This window comes from Orcinus orca, chromosome 9 (assembly GCF_937001465.1).
Source record: "Orcinus orca chromosome 9, mOrcOrc1.1, whole genome shotgun sequence".
NCBI lineage: Eukaryota > Metazoa > Chordata > Mammalia > Artiodactyla > Delphinidae > Orcinus > Orcinus orca.
In genome coordinates, this window is record NC_064567.1 from 90,407,527 (window position 1) to 90,427,070 (window position 19,544).

Below are 19,544 nucleotides of genomic sequence, written 5' to 3' on the forward strand. Positions count from 1 at the left end.
CTGAAGTGAGACCAGGAAAAATTGTACCTCCTAGTTGCCTGGGGCCAGGTGTCATGTCTCCTGGAGGATTTCTCGAGTCTGAGTCAAGCAGATGTGCTCCTACAGCAGCAGGTGCCCTATCTAAAATGTCATGAAATGCAAAATTACGGGGAAAAGCCTGCAGCTCCCTTGGGCAGGAAAAGGTAGGGAAATGTGGAGCCAGACCTTGAAAGGATGCTGGTTAGCCATGTTAGTCAAGTTCTAGGTCAAGATGGGGGTTTGGATGGTGGTTGTAAATTCATGGCTTGAAGCCATTAACCAGGGAAAGGGTTGTTTTAAAAAATAACTCAGAAAAATAATGTACATTTACTTCATGAATACAAAGAGCTAAAGATAGGGACACATTTATTCTCTTCCATTTCTCCTGCTGTATTTTATTATGGACCGGTGTTGGGAGATCAAATGAAAGGGAACGCCATTTTATGAGGATGGTAGCACTTTGCCCAAGGAGTTCCTTGGCATTACATTGGGGACAAAAATGTACGCAGATAGGAATACCATGATAAGGTCATCTTCCCAGAAGAATGCTACACAGATCTGAATTTTTTCTCATATCCAGATGAAATTTCACTTGAAAGGTTCAGATGCTTTGCCTACAGCCTAAAATGTATGTAAATGATGTGGCCAGCAGTGCAATGTGACAAAAATAAGTTACATATTCAGATGATTCTGAGACTCTACATGTATATATGCCTCTTTATTAAGTGGAAAAGTCATCAATTCTGAGTAAGAACCAATAACCAAATATTGGGTCTCATTTTGGCAGTACATTTGGATACTGTCATCCTCAACCACGTAACCCACTCATTTCCATTTGATTTGTTACTTATTCTTTCAAAATCTGTAAAAGCTGTTACGTGATCATAGGAAAAATATCTTCACCCATTTATTCATTTATATATTGATTTTCCATTTCTTTGTGATACTTTCTCTGAGTGCTTTGATACAGAACAGTCAAAACTGGAAATGAAACGTGAGAGCTGAACTTTATCTTCAGTAATGTGCACAGCTGGTGATTTCAAAGGAAATCATGTCACTGAGAACAGAATGTATTCCCTACACATATTTTGCAACCATTCCCACCATTCTACCCAAAGGACTCTTGTCAAGGTCAACAGCGACCACCGTGTTGCCAAATGTAATACTCATTTCTCAGTCAGATTGGAAATTGATCTCTCAGCAGTATTTGAACCGGCTGATATTCTGTCGTCCTGACACTTTTTCTTCCCCTCGTCCCAGGGACACCCTCTCTTTTTGTTTTCTTCTTACCTAAGTGACTGCTTCTTCTCATCTACTTTCCTTTGCTCCCTAAGTTCTTGGCCCCTGGAGGCTCCTGGTCTCAGTCCCCAGGCTTTGCTCTTCACCACCTGCACTCCCTCCCTTCGTCCTCCCCTCCAGTCCCCAGCTCTACAGAGCATCTCTGCAGCACTAACATTCACACACTGTCGGCAAGAGCCCTGAGTCTTCCTTGGATTCATGCAGCTGTAGCTCTGATTCCTGCTGGAGACCTCCACAAGGATGCGTCACAAGCCTCTCACATCCCAAACCCTGGTCCCTAGTCTCCCGGCAGAACCTCCACAAGGATGCGTCACAAGCCTCTCACATCCCAAACCCTGGTCCCTAGTCTCCCGGCAGAACCTCCACAAGGATGCCTCACAAGCCTCTCACATCCCAAACCCTGGTTCCTAGTCTCCCGGCAGAACCTCCACAAGGATGCGTCACAAGCCTCTCATCCCAAATCCTGGTTCCTAGTCTCCAACGTAACATGCTAAGGGGAGGTGTGGAAGGATGGGAGAGCAGAGCAACAAACAATTCCCTAAGGATAGGGATGGGGTGAACAGATGTTAAACTGCCTAATGAATGACTTCAATTCTCTGTGCCTCGGTTTCCTCATCTAAAAAGTTGTAAGAGTCTAGGCTTCCCTGGTGGTGCAGTGGTTGAGAGTCTGCCTGCCGATGCAGGGGACACGAGTTCGTGCCCCGGTCTGGGAAGATCCCACATGCCACGGAGCGGCTGGGCTCATGAGCCATGGCTGCTGAGCCTGCGCTTCCAGAGCCTGTGCTCCGCAACGGGAGAGGCCACAACAGTGAGAGGCCCACGTACCGCAAAAAAAAAAAAAAAAAAAAAAAGTGGTAAGAGTCATCCGAGATGCTTCCTGGGACTGCTGTAGAAAATGGATGAGATAACTTAGGTAAAGTCTTTAGCAAAGGGACAGGCACTTAGTAAATGTCCAATCAATATTAGCTGTTGTTACTACTATACATAAAACAGATAAGCCATAAGCATCTACTGTATGGTGCAGGGAACTGTGCTCAATATTCTGTAATAACCTATATGGGAAAAGAATCTGAAAAAGAATGGATATGTGTATATGTATAACTGAATCACTTTTGCTGTACACCTGAAACTCACACAGCATTGTGAATCAACTGTACTCCAATATAAAGTAAAAAATTAAATTAAAAGAAAATTAGCTGTTCTTGGGGATAAAAGAACGAAACTGAAAGAAGAGACGTAACACATCCTGAACAGCTTGATTTCCTTCCCTTGATGGGCTTCTGGTGTTTCAGGAAATGGCAATTCCATTTTACTAGTTGTTCAGTCTTAGACTTTGGGGTTACCTTTGATTAGACTTTGGGGTTACCTTTGATTCCTCTCTCTCATGCCTCCACCCTGACCCCAATAAATCCTGGAGGATCTACCTTCAAATTATATCTGGAATCTGACCATTTCTTCCTTCCTCCCTCCCTCCCTGCCTCCCTTCCTTTCTTTCTTTTCTTTTTTTTAATGGCCTCGTGGCACGTGGGATCTTAGTTCCCTGACCAGAGGTCAAAGCCACGCCCCCTGCATTGGAAGTGTGCAATCTTAACCACTGGACCACCAGGGAAGTCCCTGGAATCTGACCATTTCTTACTTACTTGACTGCCACTACCCAAGTCCGAGTCCCCGTCAACTCTTGCCCAGATCACAGCACTGGCCTCCTAACAGAAAGTCCTTCTCTCCCTTTTGTCCTCTCTGTTCTCCACACATGAACCAAAGTGAGGCTCTTACTATTTGTTTTGATTCAGGTGAAGCCACTCCTTCAATGTCTCCCTACTTCACTGAAAGCAAAAGCCAAAGCCCTTCGCACCGGAGCCCCTGGACTTTCTTGACCTTTTCTCTCACTGTCGCCCTTGGGTCAGTCAGCCCGGGCACACTGGCCTCCCTGCTGATTTTACACACACCAGGGATGCTCCTGCCCTTGGGGCTTAAACTGGTTTTTCTCTTTCCACTCAGATATTTAAGGGCCTGCTTGCTCTTTCACTCCTGTAAGTTTCTGCTCAAAACTCTGCTTATTTTTCTTCACAGCACTTACTGCCAACTGACACATATTTTCTAAATGCATTTATTCTCCGCTTCCTTTTCTCCCCGCTTTTATTCCCATTGCATAGAATATAAATTCAGTGAGAGCAGGACCTTTGTTTGGTTTATTCAGAGAGGTGCCTGGTACATAGTAGGTGCTCAATAAAATAAAGTGACTGAATGAAAGGATATGTGATTTATTTTCCTGAGAATCTCTAAGACATTTTATAAACATCTTATGAATCACAAGAGGTAATAATTGATTGGGACAGCCAATAATCATAAGACTCTTGAAGAAAGAAAGTTCTTATTTTTAAAACTTACAATTATCCATCCAGAATATTATAGGTGGTGGTAACCCAACTGGGGGTCTGCAGGGCAGTACCAAAGACTGGCCACTTCTAAGTGTTATTCGTTCAAATTTTTCTTTGGTCCACAACGGTGACCCTAATGAAATAAAACAATAACTTCTAAGTTATTTCTGCACTGGAAAATAAAAAGAGCACTAGAAAGAAATATAAACCAAACTTTTGGAGAAATAGTAACTCGAAATTTATATATATTAACGACAAAAAAAATTTTAAATATGGTGTTAAAAAATGACATTAGTAGTATAAATTCTGAGTCAGCAATTCCATGTCTAAGAATTTATATTAAATAAACCCTTAAGAAGATACAAACTAATTTTTCTACAAGCGTGCCCTTCATGAAAGAATGAAAAACATTTCTATGTCAAAAGATTTGTTAAACAAATAACTGTACATGTACACCTTTGAATATCATACAGTGTTAGACACTGTATACTTATTTATAAGATTAATATAAAATATACATGATATCTAGATAAGGCAGAAACGGTTATAAAATAGTACTTCAGAATGAGCTTGTTTTCGACATGTACATACATATCTGCCTGGGTAAAAATAGAAAGAATAGTAATTTCCTTGAATGAAAGGATTTGTGAGTAATTTTGAACTTTCTTTTTTGTTCATTTGTAATTGGTTTATTCTATAATGCACATGTATTATACACATAATAAACATTTTAAAAAATGACAAGAACTTCAAATGGTTGCTGTCCTTTAAATACATGCTCTTGGGTTGTTGAGAGCATGTGGGTACTGACTATTGCAAAAAGAGCCACAATAATATCAAGATAGTGAGGTCACCCTATTTCCAGTGAAATTTTGAAATAAAAATGTTTAAAGAAATACATGCATCCCAATGTTCACAGCAGCATTATTTACAATAGTCAAGACATAGAAGCAACAACCTAAGTGTCCATCGGGCAGATGCATGGATAAAGAAGATGTGGTACATATATACAATGGAAAATATTACTCAGCCATAAAAAAGAATGAAATATTGCCATTTGCAGCAACATGGATGGACTTGGACGGCATATGATAAGTGAAATAAGTCTCTGTACAGAGAAAGACAAATACTGTATAATATCACTTATATGTGGAATCTAAAAAATACAACAAACTAGTGAATATAACAAAAAAGCAGCAGACTCACAGATACTAGTAGTTACCAGTGGGGAGAGGGATGGGGGAGGGGCAGTATAGGGGTAGGGAGTCAAGAACTACAAACTCTTATGTATAAAATAAGCTACAAGGATAGGCCCCAGTGTGGCTTCTGTGCCATCCATCTCGCGGTTGCTGCCGTAGGAGACCTTGGCGGTGGCCCAGGCCACACATGCCCGCAGGCCCCCACTTGTCTCCTGTGGCAGCCTCCGTGCAGTCACCCAGGCCCAGCCAGCTGCCGGGGCTCTCAGTCTGCCCGTTCTCTAGTCACCGCTTACTTCGGGGTCCAGCAGATGCCGGAGACCAGGGAGACCTCGTGGAGGACCTCGCAGGGGCCGCTAGCTGCCTCCTGAGCCCACCGGGTCTTCAGAGACTCTCCGGAGAAGCTGTGTGGCTGACAGGATCTTGGTGCTCCAGCAGGGTGTCAGGCCTGTGCCTCTGAGGTGGGAGAGCCGAGTTCAGGACATTAGTCCACCAGAGACTTCCCGGCTCCACGTAATATCAAATGGCGAAAGCTCTCCCGGAGATCTCCATCTCAACGCTAAGATCCAGCTCCATTCAACAACCAGCAAGCTACAGTGCTGGACACCCTATGCCAAACAACTAGCAAGACAGGAATACAACCCCACTCATTAGGAGAGAGGCTGCCTAAAATCATAGTAAAGTCAAAGACACCCTAAAACACACCACTGGATGCAGTCGTGCCTGACAGAAAGACAAGATCCAGCCTCATCCAACAGAACACCAGCACTAGTCCCCTCCACCAGGAAGCCCACACAACCCACTGAACCAACCTTAGCCACTGGGGGCAGATACCAAAACCAACAGGAACTACGAACCTGCAGCCAGCGAAAAGGAGACCCCAAATACAGTAAGTTAAGCAAAATGAGAAGACAGAAACACACAGCAGATGAAGAAGCAAGGTAGAAACCCACCAGACCTAACAAAGGAAGAGGAAATAGGCAGTCGACCTGAAAAAGAATTCAGAGAAATGACAGCAAAGATGATCCAAAATATTGGAAATAGAATAGAGAAAATACAAGAAATGTTTAACAAGGACCTAGAAGAACTAAAGAGCAAACAAACAATGATGAACAACACAATAAATGAAATTAAAAATTCTCTAGATGGGTTCAATAGCAGAATAACTGAGGCAGAAGAACGGATAAGTGACCTGGAAGATAAAATAGTGGAAATAACCACTGCAGAGCAGAATAAAGAGAAAAGAATGAAAAGAATTGAGGACAGTCTTAGAGACCTCTGGGACAACATTAAACCCAGCAACATTCGAATTATAGGGGTCCCAGAAGAAGAAGAGAAAAAGAAAGGGACTGAGAAAATATTTGAAGAGATTAAAGTTGAAAACTTCCCTAATATGGGAAAGGAAATAGTCATTCAAGTCTAGGAAGTGCAGAGTCCCATACAGGATAAATCCAAGAAGAAACACGCCAAGGCACATATTAATCAAACTCTCAAAAATTAAATACAAAGAAAAAATATTAAAAGTAGCAAGGTAAAAACAACTAATAACATACAAGGGAAGCCCGACAAGGTTAACAGCTGATCTTTCAGCAGAAACTCTTTAAGCCAGAAGGGAGTGGCAAGACATATTTAAAGTGATGGAACGGAAAAAACTACAACCAAGATTACTCTACCCAGCAAGGATCTCATTCAGATTCGATGGAGAAATTAAAACCTTTACAGACAAGCAAAAGCTAAGAGAATTCAGCACCACCAAACCAGCTTTACAACAAATGCTAAAGGAACTTCTCTAGGCAGGAAATACAAGAGAAAGAAGAGACCTATAATAACAAACGCCAAACAATTAACAAAATGGGAATAGGAACATACATATCGATAATTACCTTAAATGTAAATGGATTAAATGCTCCAACCAAAAGACACAGACTAGCTGAATAGATACAAAAACAAGACCCATATATATGCTGTCTACAAGAGACCCACTTCAGACCTAGGGACACATACAGACTGAAAGTGAGGAGATGGAAAAAGATATTCCATGCAAATGGAAATCAAAAGAAAGCTGGAGCAGCAATTCTCGTTATCAGACAAACCAGACTTAAAAATAAAGACTATTACAAGAGACAAAGAATGACACTACATAATGATCATGGGATCAATCCAAGAAGAAGATGTAACAATTGTAAATATTTATGTACCCAACATAGGAGCACCTCAATACATAAGGGAAATGCTAACAGCCATAAAAGGGGCAATGGACAGTAATACAATCATAGTAGGGGACTTTAACAACCCACTTTCACCAATGGACAGATCATCCAAAATGAAAATAAATAAGGAAACACAAGCTTTAAATGATACATTAAATAAGATGGACTTAATTGGTATTTATAGGACATTCCATCCAAAAACAACAGAATGCACTTTCTTCTCAAGTGGTCATGGAACATTCTCCAGGATAGATCATATCTTAAGTCACAAATCAAGTCTTGGTAAATTTAAGAAAATTGAAATCATACCAACTATCCTTTCCGACCACAATGCTATGAGACTAGATATCAACTACAGGAAAAAAGTCTGTAAAAAATACAAACACATGGAGGCTAAACAATACACTACTTAATAACCAAGAGATCACTGAAGAAATAAAAGAGGAAATCAAAAAATACCTAGAAACAAATGACAATGAAAACATGACAACCCAAAATCTATAGGATGCAGCAAAAGCAATTCTAAGAGGGAATTTTATAGCAATACAATCCTACCTCAAGAAACAAGAAGCATCTCAAATAAACAACCTAACCTTACACCTAAAGCAATTAGAGAAAGAAGAACAAAAATACCCCAAAGTTAGCAGAAGGAAAGAAATCATAAAGGTCAGATTAGAAATAAATGAAAAAGAAATGAAGGAAATGATAGCAAAGATCAATAAAACTAAAAGCTGGTTGTTTGAGAAGATAAACAAAATTGATAAACCATTAGCCAGACTCATCAAGAAAAAAAGGGAGAAGACTCAAATCAATAGAATTAGAAATGAAAAAGGAGAAGTAACAACTGACACTGTAGAAATACAAAGGATCATGAGAGATTACTATAAACAACTCTATGCCAATAAAATGGACAACCTGGAAGAAATGGACAAATTCTTAGAAAAGCACAACCTTCCAGGACTGAACCAGGAAGAAATAGAAAATATAAACAGACGAATCACATGCACTGAAATTGACACTGTGATTTAAAATCTTCTAACAAACAAAAGCCCAGGACCAGATGGCTTCACAGGCGAATACTATCAAACATTTAGAGAAGAACTAACACCTATCCTTCTCAAACTCCTCCAAAATATAGCAGAGGGAGGAACACTCCCAAACTCATTCTACGAGGCCACCATCACCCTGATACCAAAACCAGAAAAGAAACTACAAAAAAGGAAAACTAAAGGCCAATATCCCTAATGAACACAGATGCAAAGATCCTCAACAAAATACTAGCAAACAGAATCCAACAGCACATTAAAAGGATCATACACCATGATCAAGTGGAGTTTATCCCAGGAATGCAAGGATTCTTCAATATATGCAAATCAATCAATGTAATAAACCATATTAACAAATTGAAGGAGAAAACTCATATGATCATCTCAGTAGATACAGAAAAAGCTTTTGACAAATTTCATCACCTGTGTATGATAAAAACCCTCCAGTAAGTAGGCATAGAGGGAACTTACCTCAACATAATAAAGGTCATATATGACAAACCCACAGCCAGCATCATTCTCAATGATGAAAAACTGAAACCATTTCCTCTAAGATCAGGAACAAGACAATTTTGTCCGCTCTCACCACTATTATTCAACGTTTTGGAACTTTTAGCCACAACAATCAGAGAAGAAAAAGAAATAAAAGGAATCCAAATCAGAAAAGAAGAAGTAAAGCTGTCACTGTTTGTAGATGACATGATTCTATACACAGAGAATCCTAAAGAGGCTACCAGAAAACTACTAGAGCTAATCAATGAATTTGGTAAAGTAGCAGGATACAAAGTTAACATACAGAAATCTCTTGCATTCCTATACACTAATGATGAAAAATCTGAAAGAGAAATTAAGGAAACACTCCCATTTACCACTGCAACAAAAAGAATAAAATACCTAGGAATAAACCTACCTAAGGAGGTAAAAGACCTATACTCAGAAAACTATAAGACACTGATGAAAGAAATCAAAGATGACACAAACAGATGGAGAGATATACCATGTTCTTGGATTGGAAGAATCAATATTGTGAAAATGACTCCACTACCCAAAGCAATCTACAGATTCAATGCAATCCCTACCAAACTACCAATGGCATTTTCCACGGAACTAGAACAAAAAAATCTCACAATTTGTATGGAAAGACCCCGAATAGCCAAAGCAATTTGAGAAAGAAAAATGGAGCTGGTGGAATCAGGCTACCTGACTTCAGACTATACTACAAAGCTAGAGTAATCCAAACAGTATGGTACTGGCACAAAAATAGAAATATAGATCAATGGAACAGGATACAAAGCCCAGAGATAAAGCCATGCACATATGGTCACCTCATTTTTGATAAAGGAGGCAAGAATATACAATGGAGAAAAGACAGCCTCTTCAATAAGTGGTCCTGGAAAACTGTACAGCTACATGTAAAAGAATGAAATTAGAACACTCCCTAACACCATAAATAAAAATAAAATCAAAATGCATTACAGACCTAAATGTAAGGCCAGACACTATAAAACTCTTAGAGGAAAACATAGGCAGAACACTCCATGACATAAATCACAGCAAGATCCTTTTTGACCCACCTCCTAGAGAAATGGAAATAAAACCAAAAAGAAACAAATGGGACCTAATGAAACGTAAAAGCTTTTGCACAGCAAAGGAAACCATAAACAAGATGAAAAGACAACCCTCAGAATGGGAGAAAATATTTGCAAATGAAGCAACTGACAAAGGATTAATCTCCAAAATTTATGCAGCTCCATATTAAAAAAACAAACAACCCAATCCAACAATGGCCAGAAGACCTACGTAGACATTTCTCCAAAGAAGATAAACAGATTGCCAACAAACACATGAAAGGATGCTCAACATCACTAATCATTAGAGATATGTAAATCAAAACTATAATGAGGTATCACCTTACACCAGTCAGAATGGGTATCATCAAAATATCTACAAACAATAAATGCTGGAAAGGGTGTGGAGAAAAGGGAACCCTCTTGCACTGTTGGTGGGAATGTAAATTGATACAGCCACTATGGAGAACGGTATTGAGGTTCCTTAAAAAACTAAAAATAGAACTACCATATGACCCAGCAATCCCACTACGGGGTATATACCGTGAGAAAACCATAATTCAAAAAGAGTCATGTACCATAATGTTCAGTGCAGCACTATTTACAATAGCCAGGACATGGAAGCAACCTAAGTGTCCATCGACAGATGAATGGGTAAAGAAGATGTGGCACATATATACAATGGAATATTACTCAGTCATAAATGGAAATGAAATTGAGTTATTTGTAGTGAGGTGGATGGACCTAGAGTCTGTCCTACAGAGTGAAGTAAGTCAGAAAGAGAAAAACAAATACCGTATGCTGACACATATATATGGAATCTAAAAAAAAAAAAAAAGGTCATGAAGAACCTAGGGGCAAGATGGGAATAAAGATGCAGACCTACTAGAGAATGGACTTGAGGACACGGGGAGGGGGAAGGGTAAGCTGGGACGAAGTGAGAGAGTGGTAGTATATATATGGACACATATACACTACCAAATGTAAAATAGATAGCTAGTGGGAAGCAGTCGCATAGCACAGGGAGATCAGCCCAGTGCTTTGTGACCACCTAGAGGGGTGGGATAAGGAGGGTGGGACGGACACGCAAGAGGGAGGAGATATGGGGATATATGTATATGTATAGCTGATTCAGTTTTTTATAAAGTAGAAACACACCATTGTAAAGCAATTATTTTCCAATAAAGATGTTAAAAAATAATAAGCTACAGGGATATATTGTACAACATAGGGGATATAGCCAATATTTTACAATATCTATGAATGGAGTATAACATTTAAAAATTGTACACCTGTAACTTTTATAATATTGTACATCAACCGTACTTCAATTAAAAAAACATTTAAAGAAATAACACTTAGACCTCAATTACCCATTTCATACTTAATTTATTTCCATCTGGCTGTTTGGAGTATGCTTAAATATAAGATTCACGAGAAATTAATGATTAGGTCAATTTGAGGAAAAATACACTTTCCTTACCCCTGGTGTTTTATTCTGGACTTGTACAAAAGACACATTGGATTGACAAAGCATTAGGCTGAGGAATTGAGGTCAAGTGGAAAGGGGTGATGATATTCAGAGTATTGGAATCAATTCCATTGCTTTCTTGTAATGGTATTTAGATGGTGTAACAGATGCTGGGGTTGGAGCTATACTTTAAAAAGGGTCCTGTTTGGTGAACAGGTCCGACTTACTGGATGGACGGATGACAATGTTATTAGAAATTGCAGCCCCGCGTTCGTTCCTGGCTGTACACTGATAAACTCCTTCATAGGTCTCTGCTTTCCCCTCGCTCATGATGTTGACTGTGAGGGTTCCCGAGCCAGACTTCATGGTGACAAGAGGGTCTTTATCTATGTCGAAATGAGTCCCATTTCGGGTCCAGGAGAAACTGCCCAACGCATAAAGGATTAAGCTTGTTTACAGCCCAGAAAAACCGGATTATTTCCTCTCTTAACAAATTCCTAGCAATTTTATGGATTTCTAAATAACGATTAGATTTTAGTATTCAGTAAAAGAACAATAGGCTCCACACCTAAAATGTTTCATTGAATTATGACTTAGAAAAAAGTGCCGGCCATACATACTAAGGTACATGTCTTCATTAGAACTAACCAAAATCTGACTCAATAAAGAAATCACACATACAGATTGCCTGTCATCTTTCAAAGAAAACATAGGAAGTAGGTCTCCGAGGCACACTCTCTTAGAGCTTTATTAGCATTTTAATTGTAAACTCCATTGTTCATAGAATTGATAACCTGCCTATAAAGATTTGCTCTGGGCTGAAGTGTAAGAAGAAAGGCCTTCACAAGTACTAATATATGTGTGTGTGATCAGACCAGTGTCAAGTTACCAAAATGCAAAGTATGAGTTGGGAGGAGATGAAACATGAGTTCAATGGTGTTTTAAGTGTCGGTTATTAAAAGTGATCATTGTATATCAAATATATTTTGAGAATTTTTAATTCTAGAGATGATTTTTGTAAATTTCTTAGGAAGTATTTCAAATTGTCAACTGAAAGTCTTCTTTTTCAGTTTTATTTATGTAAAAGACTGCCTTATATAAAAGTCCCAGTGCCCAAGTAGTCAAATACTTGATAACTGGTCACAAATCAACAATGGCCATGCTCTTAACAAAAGCATGAATCTCTGAACTTTCCCATGATTTCCAAGCCCTCCTGGATTTCCCTTCCCACTGCTTATCCTTATAGCAGGAGTTGTCACAACTCCTAGGGTAGGGGACAGGGGTGTTGGCTGCTGCTGGCTTATTGTAGGTAGAGGCCAGGGATGCTGCAAAGTATCCCACAATGCACAGAAAAGCTCTTGTCTCCACAGCAAAAAAATTGCCCAGCCCAAAATATCAATAGAGCTGAGATGGAGAAATCCTGCCTAACAGTTACAGGAGGTAGTAATTAAATGTTAAACTAAAAGGGGTGTCATCAAAGGACATCACATTAGGGCCTGAGTGCTCAAGGGTTTCTAATAATATGACAGAAGAGTTTGTTTTGAAGCCATCCTTTGATGGAAGTTTTTGGTATACTTTGGTAATTTTTTTCTCCGGTGCCAGTCTGTGATAGATGAATAAGGCTCGTCATAGACAAACTTGGAAATAAAATATTGAGAAAATTTCCCTTCTTTATAACTTAAAAAAATACACATTATCTCTCAAAAATAATGATCTAACTCTCCAGAATTTCCATATACTACTGGACAAGTTACGGATCGTCCACTAAGGAGCTGTGGGACCTTGGATAGGTTAACCTAGCATTACTGGGCATCAGTTCCCCATCTATAAGATATACTGGTTAGACCAGATAATGTCTAATGTCTCTCCCAACTCTAAAAGGCTGTACAGTGCACATGCCAAGGTGCATATGGAGAATCCTGAGTGCTGAACACTGCCATGTTTGGAAAACCACTTGGGGCTATTTTATAGACTTGTAGAGATCTAGGAGAGATCTTCGAAGTTGTCAAGTTCAACTTCTTTATTTTACATTTATCTGTAAACTGAGGCCCACAGAGAAGGAATTTGCCCATGTCATAAAGCCATCAGAAGGCTCTTTCCACACCTTCCCACAATTTTTTAGCATATCACAGAAAGGTATCAGTATGGAAATGCAACCATCTGGGTTTTTAAGAAGGACCAACAGAATTTAATTAAGCAGAGAGACAAAACAATGAACCTACAAATGATACTTTAATAATATGCAGGACCTGAAATTAACTTCAACATGAATATCAATGCTTATTATCAGTATTATAACAGCACAAAGCACACCCACCTTGGAGGAGGTTTCCCTTTGGCCTCACACTGGATTACAATATTCTCCCGTGGGTCAATAATGTAATCTTTTGGAGACTGTTGAGTAATGGTTGGAGGTTGTACCACTTAATGGTAGAAAGAAGAAAAATGTAAAGAAATAAATCATTTAATATCATAATAGCAATCACTTTTTTCTATATCAAAATCACTTACCCTAGACTAAATATTCTCCAAATGTTTCTAGTAATTTCCACTGTGGTAACACACCCCCTCAGCAGATTTTTAGCTAGCTAAAAGACTCCTAAAATTTTGGAGTCAAGGCATAACTCCCTTTTGGTAACTTTATATGTGCTCATAAAGCCCATTTCCCCACTCTGAAAGTATGGGAAAATAATTACCAATATAAGCTTAATATTAAGATAGTTTCATTTCTGATGTAACAATGAGAAATTTCTCTGATAGCTTTGATTCAAATGATGCCTTTCAATGAAATTTAAGTTATGAGGTAAATTTGCATCTTTCTTGGGAAAGAGTTACGGACTTGTAGTTCATGACTGGGCTCATGTAAATTAATACATTGGTAACAAATATATTTGAGAAGCTAACGTGAAAAAGATGGTTAAAATCAGAGACTTGACATGTCTTATTAGAGCCAGGAGGTAGGTGGCTACTAGGAGCAAAGATAAAACAAACTTCTTTAGAAGAGAAATTGAATTGGGAAGCTCTCTGTTTTAGGAAACAATATTCTCATTTCACTCTTCAGAGTGTTATCTGATCATTTATTATCAAATTGTAGGGAGAAAATGTTCTGATCTGGAGCAACTGAATCTGAAAAAAGCTGGTACGTGGACATTTGATGTTCAGGTCACTCTAAGATTACCACGTCTTCCTTCTTGTGAAATCAGAACCACAGAGTGTAGAACAGGAAGGGACTGGAGAAATAATCCATTTCAACTTCTTTTGTTGCTCAGAGCAGCAAAATAGCTTGACTAGGAAGGCACAAAGCAGAGAAGAGAAGCGAACTCTCCTGGTGGAAGCCACTGCCTTGCAAAACTCGAAGGAGAGCTGTTTACACAGACCAGTGGTTCTCAACCAGGGGCCATGTGCCCCCAGTCCTTGGGGGACATCTGGCCACATCCAGAGTCCATTTTGGTTGTCACCACTGGGATGGGGGTGGTCCTGGCATCTGGTGGGTAGAGGCCAGGGATGCTGCTAAACATCTTACAATGTACAGGACATCTTTACCATGTAAAGACTTATCTGGATCATTTTTCATATTCTGGATCGTCCCTTTCCTCTCCACCTATGCTCTGTGCTTCCTCTGTGAAACTTCTTCCACCTGTCAATCAAGTATTTCCCAAAGCTTAATAATCGTCCTCAGCTTTTGTCTTTCTTTCCTGTGGTGAATTGTTGCCAGGGCTAAACTGATCATTTCCATGTTCAATGCCTTATAAATCTGTAAACATGGATCTCTTCTCTTGCTTTGTCTGCAGTCTCGGGGCTGTTCACCAGACGTCTCTTACTAAACATCCAAATAACACCTAAAATATAGATAAAAAATGAAACTCATAATTGCCATCATTTATTGTGCACCTATTAACTGCGGGATACTGCACAGCGTCAATTTCAACTCCTTTAGCAAGATCCATCCCTTCCTCGTCCTCCTTAGCCAGCTGCTCTTCCCAGCCTCTAGCACTGTTCACAGGACACTCATTCTTCTAGCCGGCAGTTACCAAAGCTGGTTAACAGTTTGGGCTAGTGGTTAAGAACTAGTTTATTTCTTACCAGCTGCGAGACTTCAAGCAAGTTTCTTAACTTCTGTAAGCCCTCGTTTCCATAGAGGAAAAACAGGGTTTAAAAGTAGTATTTACCTCCTAGGGTTGCTGGGAAAATTAAATAAAATAATTTCTGTAAAATTCTTAGTACATTCCAGTCCTATAATGGTTCAGTGATGTTAGCTATAAACATTTTTAATTAGACCAGCTTCACTTTGGAGTGATCCTTCAGGCTTTGGGAGTAGAGAGTTTGGGATGATGGAAAGAAGCCTAGAATTTCCCACTCAGGGACTGGTGGGCATAGGTGGTGGGTAGGGGGATTTTTAGGAGTGACTCAGTCCAATTCTTTGTGCTTTTCTGTAAGTGACAGAGGTGCAAGGGTAATGGTTGCAGACCCAGAACTTCTATTCATGTGTCTGTAACAGAGCTGGCTTAGCTGCCACACATAACTGCTAAGAGTTTAGCACCTAGATGTACCTCTTTGAAGCGTGCTTAGGTCAACTGGCAACTAACAAGGGCTTTGAAGTAATAAGGGGAAAAGGTGGTTTTATATAATTTTCCTGGTTAATCTAATATCAAAGAATTTTTCAAATGCCTGAAAACTACTTTTTTAGGTAGATGACAGATGTTGCCCTACTGTCAGAGGCAGCAGTTATAGATTAGAGCACGCCACTCAGAGATGATGTGAATGGGGGTGCCTGTCTTTTGCACACATCAAAACAATTCTCAAATTCTCTGGGCCATTATACTGATGACACTTAGAAACACTAGTCTACCCAGTCCTACAGGTTGAAGAAGTTTGACAGCGAACTCGGGTGAAGCATTTTCATGCACCCACCTCCTATATATACCCAAAGACATGTTTTTATTCCAGCAAGCCTTTAACAGCATTTAGAACCAGACATTCTCTTCAAATTTTGTGAATTTTCTCACTGAGTTACATCAGATGTGAACAAAGCTCAGAAGTTAGTAGCCCAGAATACTGGTAAAAGAAAGACAGTAATACCTGAGTCTTCAGAATTCATGCAAGGAATAGATTAAACCTGCTTCTTGGAATTTAAATGCAATGATTAGCCACAGTAAACACACACGCTTAAAAAGACGTTAGTCACGAAAACAAAATCGTGCATTTTAATTCACAGCATTCATTCAAAAACAAAGACACAGTCAAATTTTCACACTGCCTGGTAATGACGGAAAGACACTTACAGTCTTCAAGAAGTTTTGCTTTTTCCCCAGCAATATCAGCAGGTGAGTGGGCAAACAGGATTAAAGAAAACCAGGTGTTAGTAATAAGAACGTTAGCACCCTGAAGATAAAAGGGGCATCTTGCCTATTTTATTTGACCTAAAAAACCAGTAGAGCAAAGATGGAGGTTGTGAAGTAGCAAGAGAAAGAAACTCCCATTAAAGGTTTTGTTTATTCCTGAAGCAGACCTTTCTACATCCACATATGGAAGAACAAAAGGGATGCTGTAGGCCAAAAAATGATTCTGCCAGGAATAGGAATGGCTAATTCCATTCCATACGTGTTGTGCTGGACAAGTAATTACATTCAATTTGAAAAACAGCTGAAATCTACAATTAATCTGAGTTGTCACATACTGTGTTGTGTCTGATCCTATTACCCCAGACATCACTACGCACATGGTGACAATACCTAACAATGGGACATTGCTACAATGACAGCGCTCCATCCAAGCTAAATCCAACACTGATCTGAGGTTTTCAGATTTCTATGGTTAATCGCCAAGTAGGTAATTGCACTTTTCAGACTGTTAGCATGTTTCTGCTTCAGAATTCCTCAGTCACCCAGGCTTTGCTAGTACCCACCCCAAGGAGCGGCTCATGGAAAGGGGGGATAAGGAAGAGGGGCAGGGAAGAAATGACATTAGCATGCAATTCACATGATTCTGCTGTGCTGCCTGTCATTACTACTTGCAAAGGTTAATGCAGGAGCACCTGGGTTGCCTGTGACTTTCTTTTCATCATGGTTCTGCTGTTCTCCATTAGCAGCGATAATTGAGTTAGCCGTAGGTGACTGTTTCCCTCTGATTGTAAGACTGAGCAGTCAGATTAAAGGGGAACATATTTAACAGAAGAGAGAACAAAAGCATTTCTCTCAAATGCTCTTTCTTCTACACATCCATTAGGGCAAATGCTTACTTAGGCATTCCAACTCCAATGGGCTTAACCAATCATATCTCTCTCTTTTTTTTTTAACTGAAATTAAGGTCACTGAATGAATATCTTTTGAAAAGAAGGAGAACGTTGCATTTTCTTACACTTTAGACTAAAGATGCACAGAAAAGGGAGTCAACAAAGTATGGGGCCAATCACATCTCTTCTTAATTGTCTCCCCACTGGCAGTTGCAACCTCATTGGCAAAAAAAAAAAAAAAAAAAACTGACATCCCAACAATAGAATCGCCCCGGGAAAGTGTACCTTCCTTGTACCTTGGAAAGCTCGCCAAACAGATGTTCTATTCAAGAAGCTAATGGATTTAAAGAGGTCATGCTGATTAGGGATGAAGAATAAACCAATTCTGAAGTACAGTAATAGTCCAGATTTCAAATTCTGCTTTCCGTTGCAGGAAAAGTGACCCATTGGCTCCTAGCATTATCTTTATTTCTTACAAACAGGCCACCCAGCCCAGGGAGAGTGCAGTATATACAGTACTTTATTCAGGAAAGGATGGGCTCCTATAGTAGCTGTTACTTGCTCCATTTTTTTTTTTTTTTTTTTTTTTTTTTTTTTTTTTTTTTTGTGGTATGTGAGCCTCTCACTGCTGTGGCCTCTCCCGTTGCGGAGCACAGGCTCCGGACGCGCAGGCTCAGCGGCCATGGCTCACGGGCCCAGCCGCTCCGTGGCATGTGGGATCTTCCCGGACCGGGGCACGAACCCGTGTCCCCTGCATCGGCAGGCGGACTCACAACCACTGCGCCACCAGGGAAGCCCACTTGCTCCATTTTAAATAGTAATTTTGCCGAAGACTTGTTTCATTCTCAACATTGACATCTTGGTTTTTTATCACCGTTTTAAAAACAAAGACCTCTCACTAGCCTTTAGATAAGATATAGTTCCTAGCTCTAAACTCATATTTAAGATCCAAAGCTCAAAAGTGAATTGTGCCTTGTCTGAATCCAGAGAAATGAGCTGTGGGTAGTTTGGGGATACAGAGGGGCGTGGGGTTGGCTGAGAGATGATCTTTTCACTCTTAGCATATGAAGAAAGAAGGTGGAGAGGCGGGGACAGGATAAACGGGGTGTGTGTGTGGGGTCTCTGTGATCATTTTAAAGCGATTTCTATAGTTTTCTTGCGGGACTGCTTCTATAAAGAGTTGCCTGCTGGGAGGATCAGGGTAGCTCACAATTCACTCCTTCTCTGGTCAGCCCCCCCATGGTACACCAAAAGCACCTGAGGGGAGGGAAAGATAATGACAGGGAAGGGACAATGTGTCTGCGATTCAATGGCCATTTCTAGGGTCTGATTCTTTATAAACACAGGGTGCTGAAGGTAAAAGCCAGATTAGTTTTGATTCGCTTTTCAGGATCACACGGACATCTCCTCCATCCACACGGTTCAGAGTGATGGTAAATGCCGGGGAGGGTCTGACTCCCGGGCCTAAGAGCTTTCCAACGTTAATACTTACGATCAAGAGGGACTTCCAGTGCACTAAGCATCTGGCACAGGAAGAGTATCAGGGGTGCTCTGCTTGCAGATAAGTGCTTCTTTTTCGGCATCATTATTTTAAGCTGCATTAGCTGAACTCCCGCTGAGCCCCACAAGCTGAATTTCCTTTTCTTCTTTCACAAAAGATGTGTGTGCAACGTTTAAATAAGTCTCATGCAGGAAACTGAAAAAGGATAGGAGAAGAATTATAGTGCACTTTTGAAAAAAGGAGGAAATGAAGAGAGGAAGTCGGCAGCACAGAAAATCAGTTCTGTATTATACATGAACTCTAAATGGAACTCTAACTTTTAAATATTTCACTCCGAAGACTGAGAGACTCATTTATTCATAAATCAGCTAAAATTAGGTCAGAAATATTTGTAGGGATGTCAAGCAAAATCTGTCAACTTTGCCACCCTTCTGGTTTTCCCGTTTTAAATATCTGCTTTATATTAGAGGCTACCATGTTCCTAATAGATCAGGAAAACTTGGCTTATAAATCGGTTAGAAGGTGTGCCTTTGAAGGGGAGGCCTAATGGCTTCTCCTTTCTAGAGGTTACCACTGGGAAAGTTCAGGGCATGGTTGCCAACTTGCTTCAAACCCCAAACACTGA

General features: G+C 39.9%; 1 protein-coding gene across 21 annotated transcripts in view; it reads right to left on the bottom strand.

The window, feature by feature from the left end:
- The window catches only part of NRCAM (neuronal cell adhesion molecule), a 495,304-nt gene that overhangs the window by 250,098 nt on the left and 225,662 nt on the right, over positions 1–19,544 (bottom strand). For 14 of the 21 annotated variants that reach the window (XR_007479278.1, XM_004263346.3, XM_004263344.3 and 11 more), the window contains exons 4-8: positions 18,911–19,114; positions 16,469–16,486; positions 13,504–13,609; positions 11,414–11,610; positions 3,706–3,828 (exon numbers count right to left, since the gene is read on the bottom strand). Coding sequence is in view for 20 of the 21 variants with exons in the window: in XM_004263346.3 (XP_004263394.1) it covers positions 3,706–3,828; positions 11,414–11,610; positions 13,504–13,609; positions 16,469–16,486; positions 18,911–19,019 (553 nt within the window). In the remaining variant the exon portion in view is untranslated. The remainder of the gene's footprint in view (positions 1–3,705; positions 3,829–11,413; positions 11,611–13,503; positions 13,610–16,468; positions 16,487–18,910; positions 19,115–19,544) is intronic. The other 7 variants (XM_033438788.2, XM_004263345.4, XM_012534781.3 and 4 more) reach the window with 1 other exon arrangement.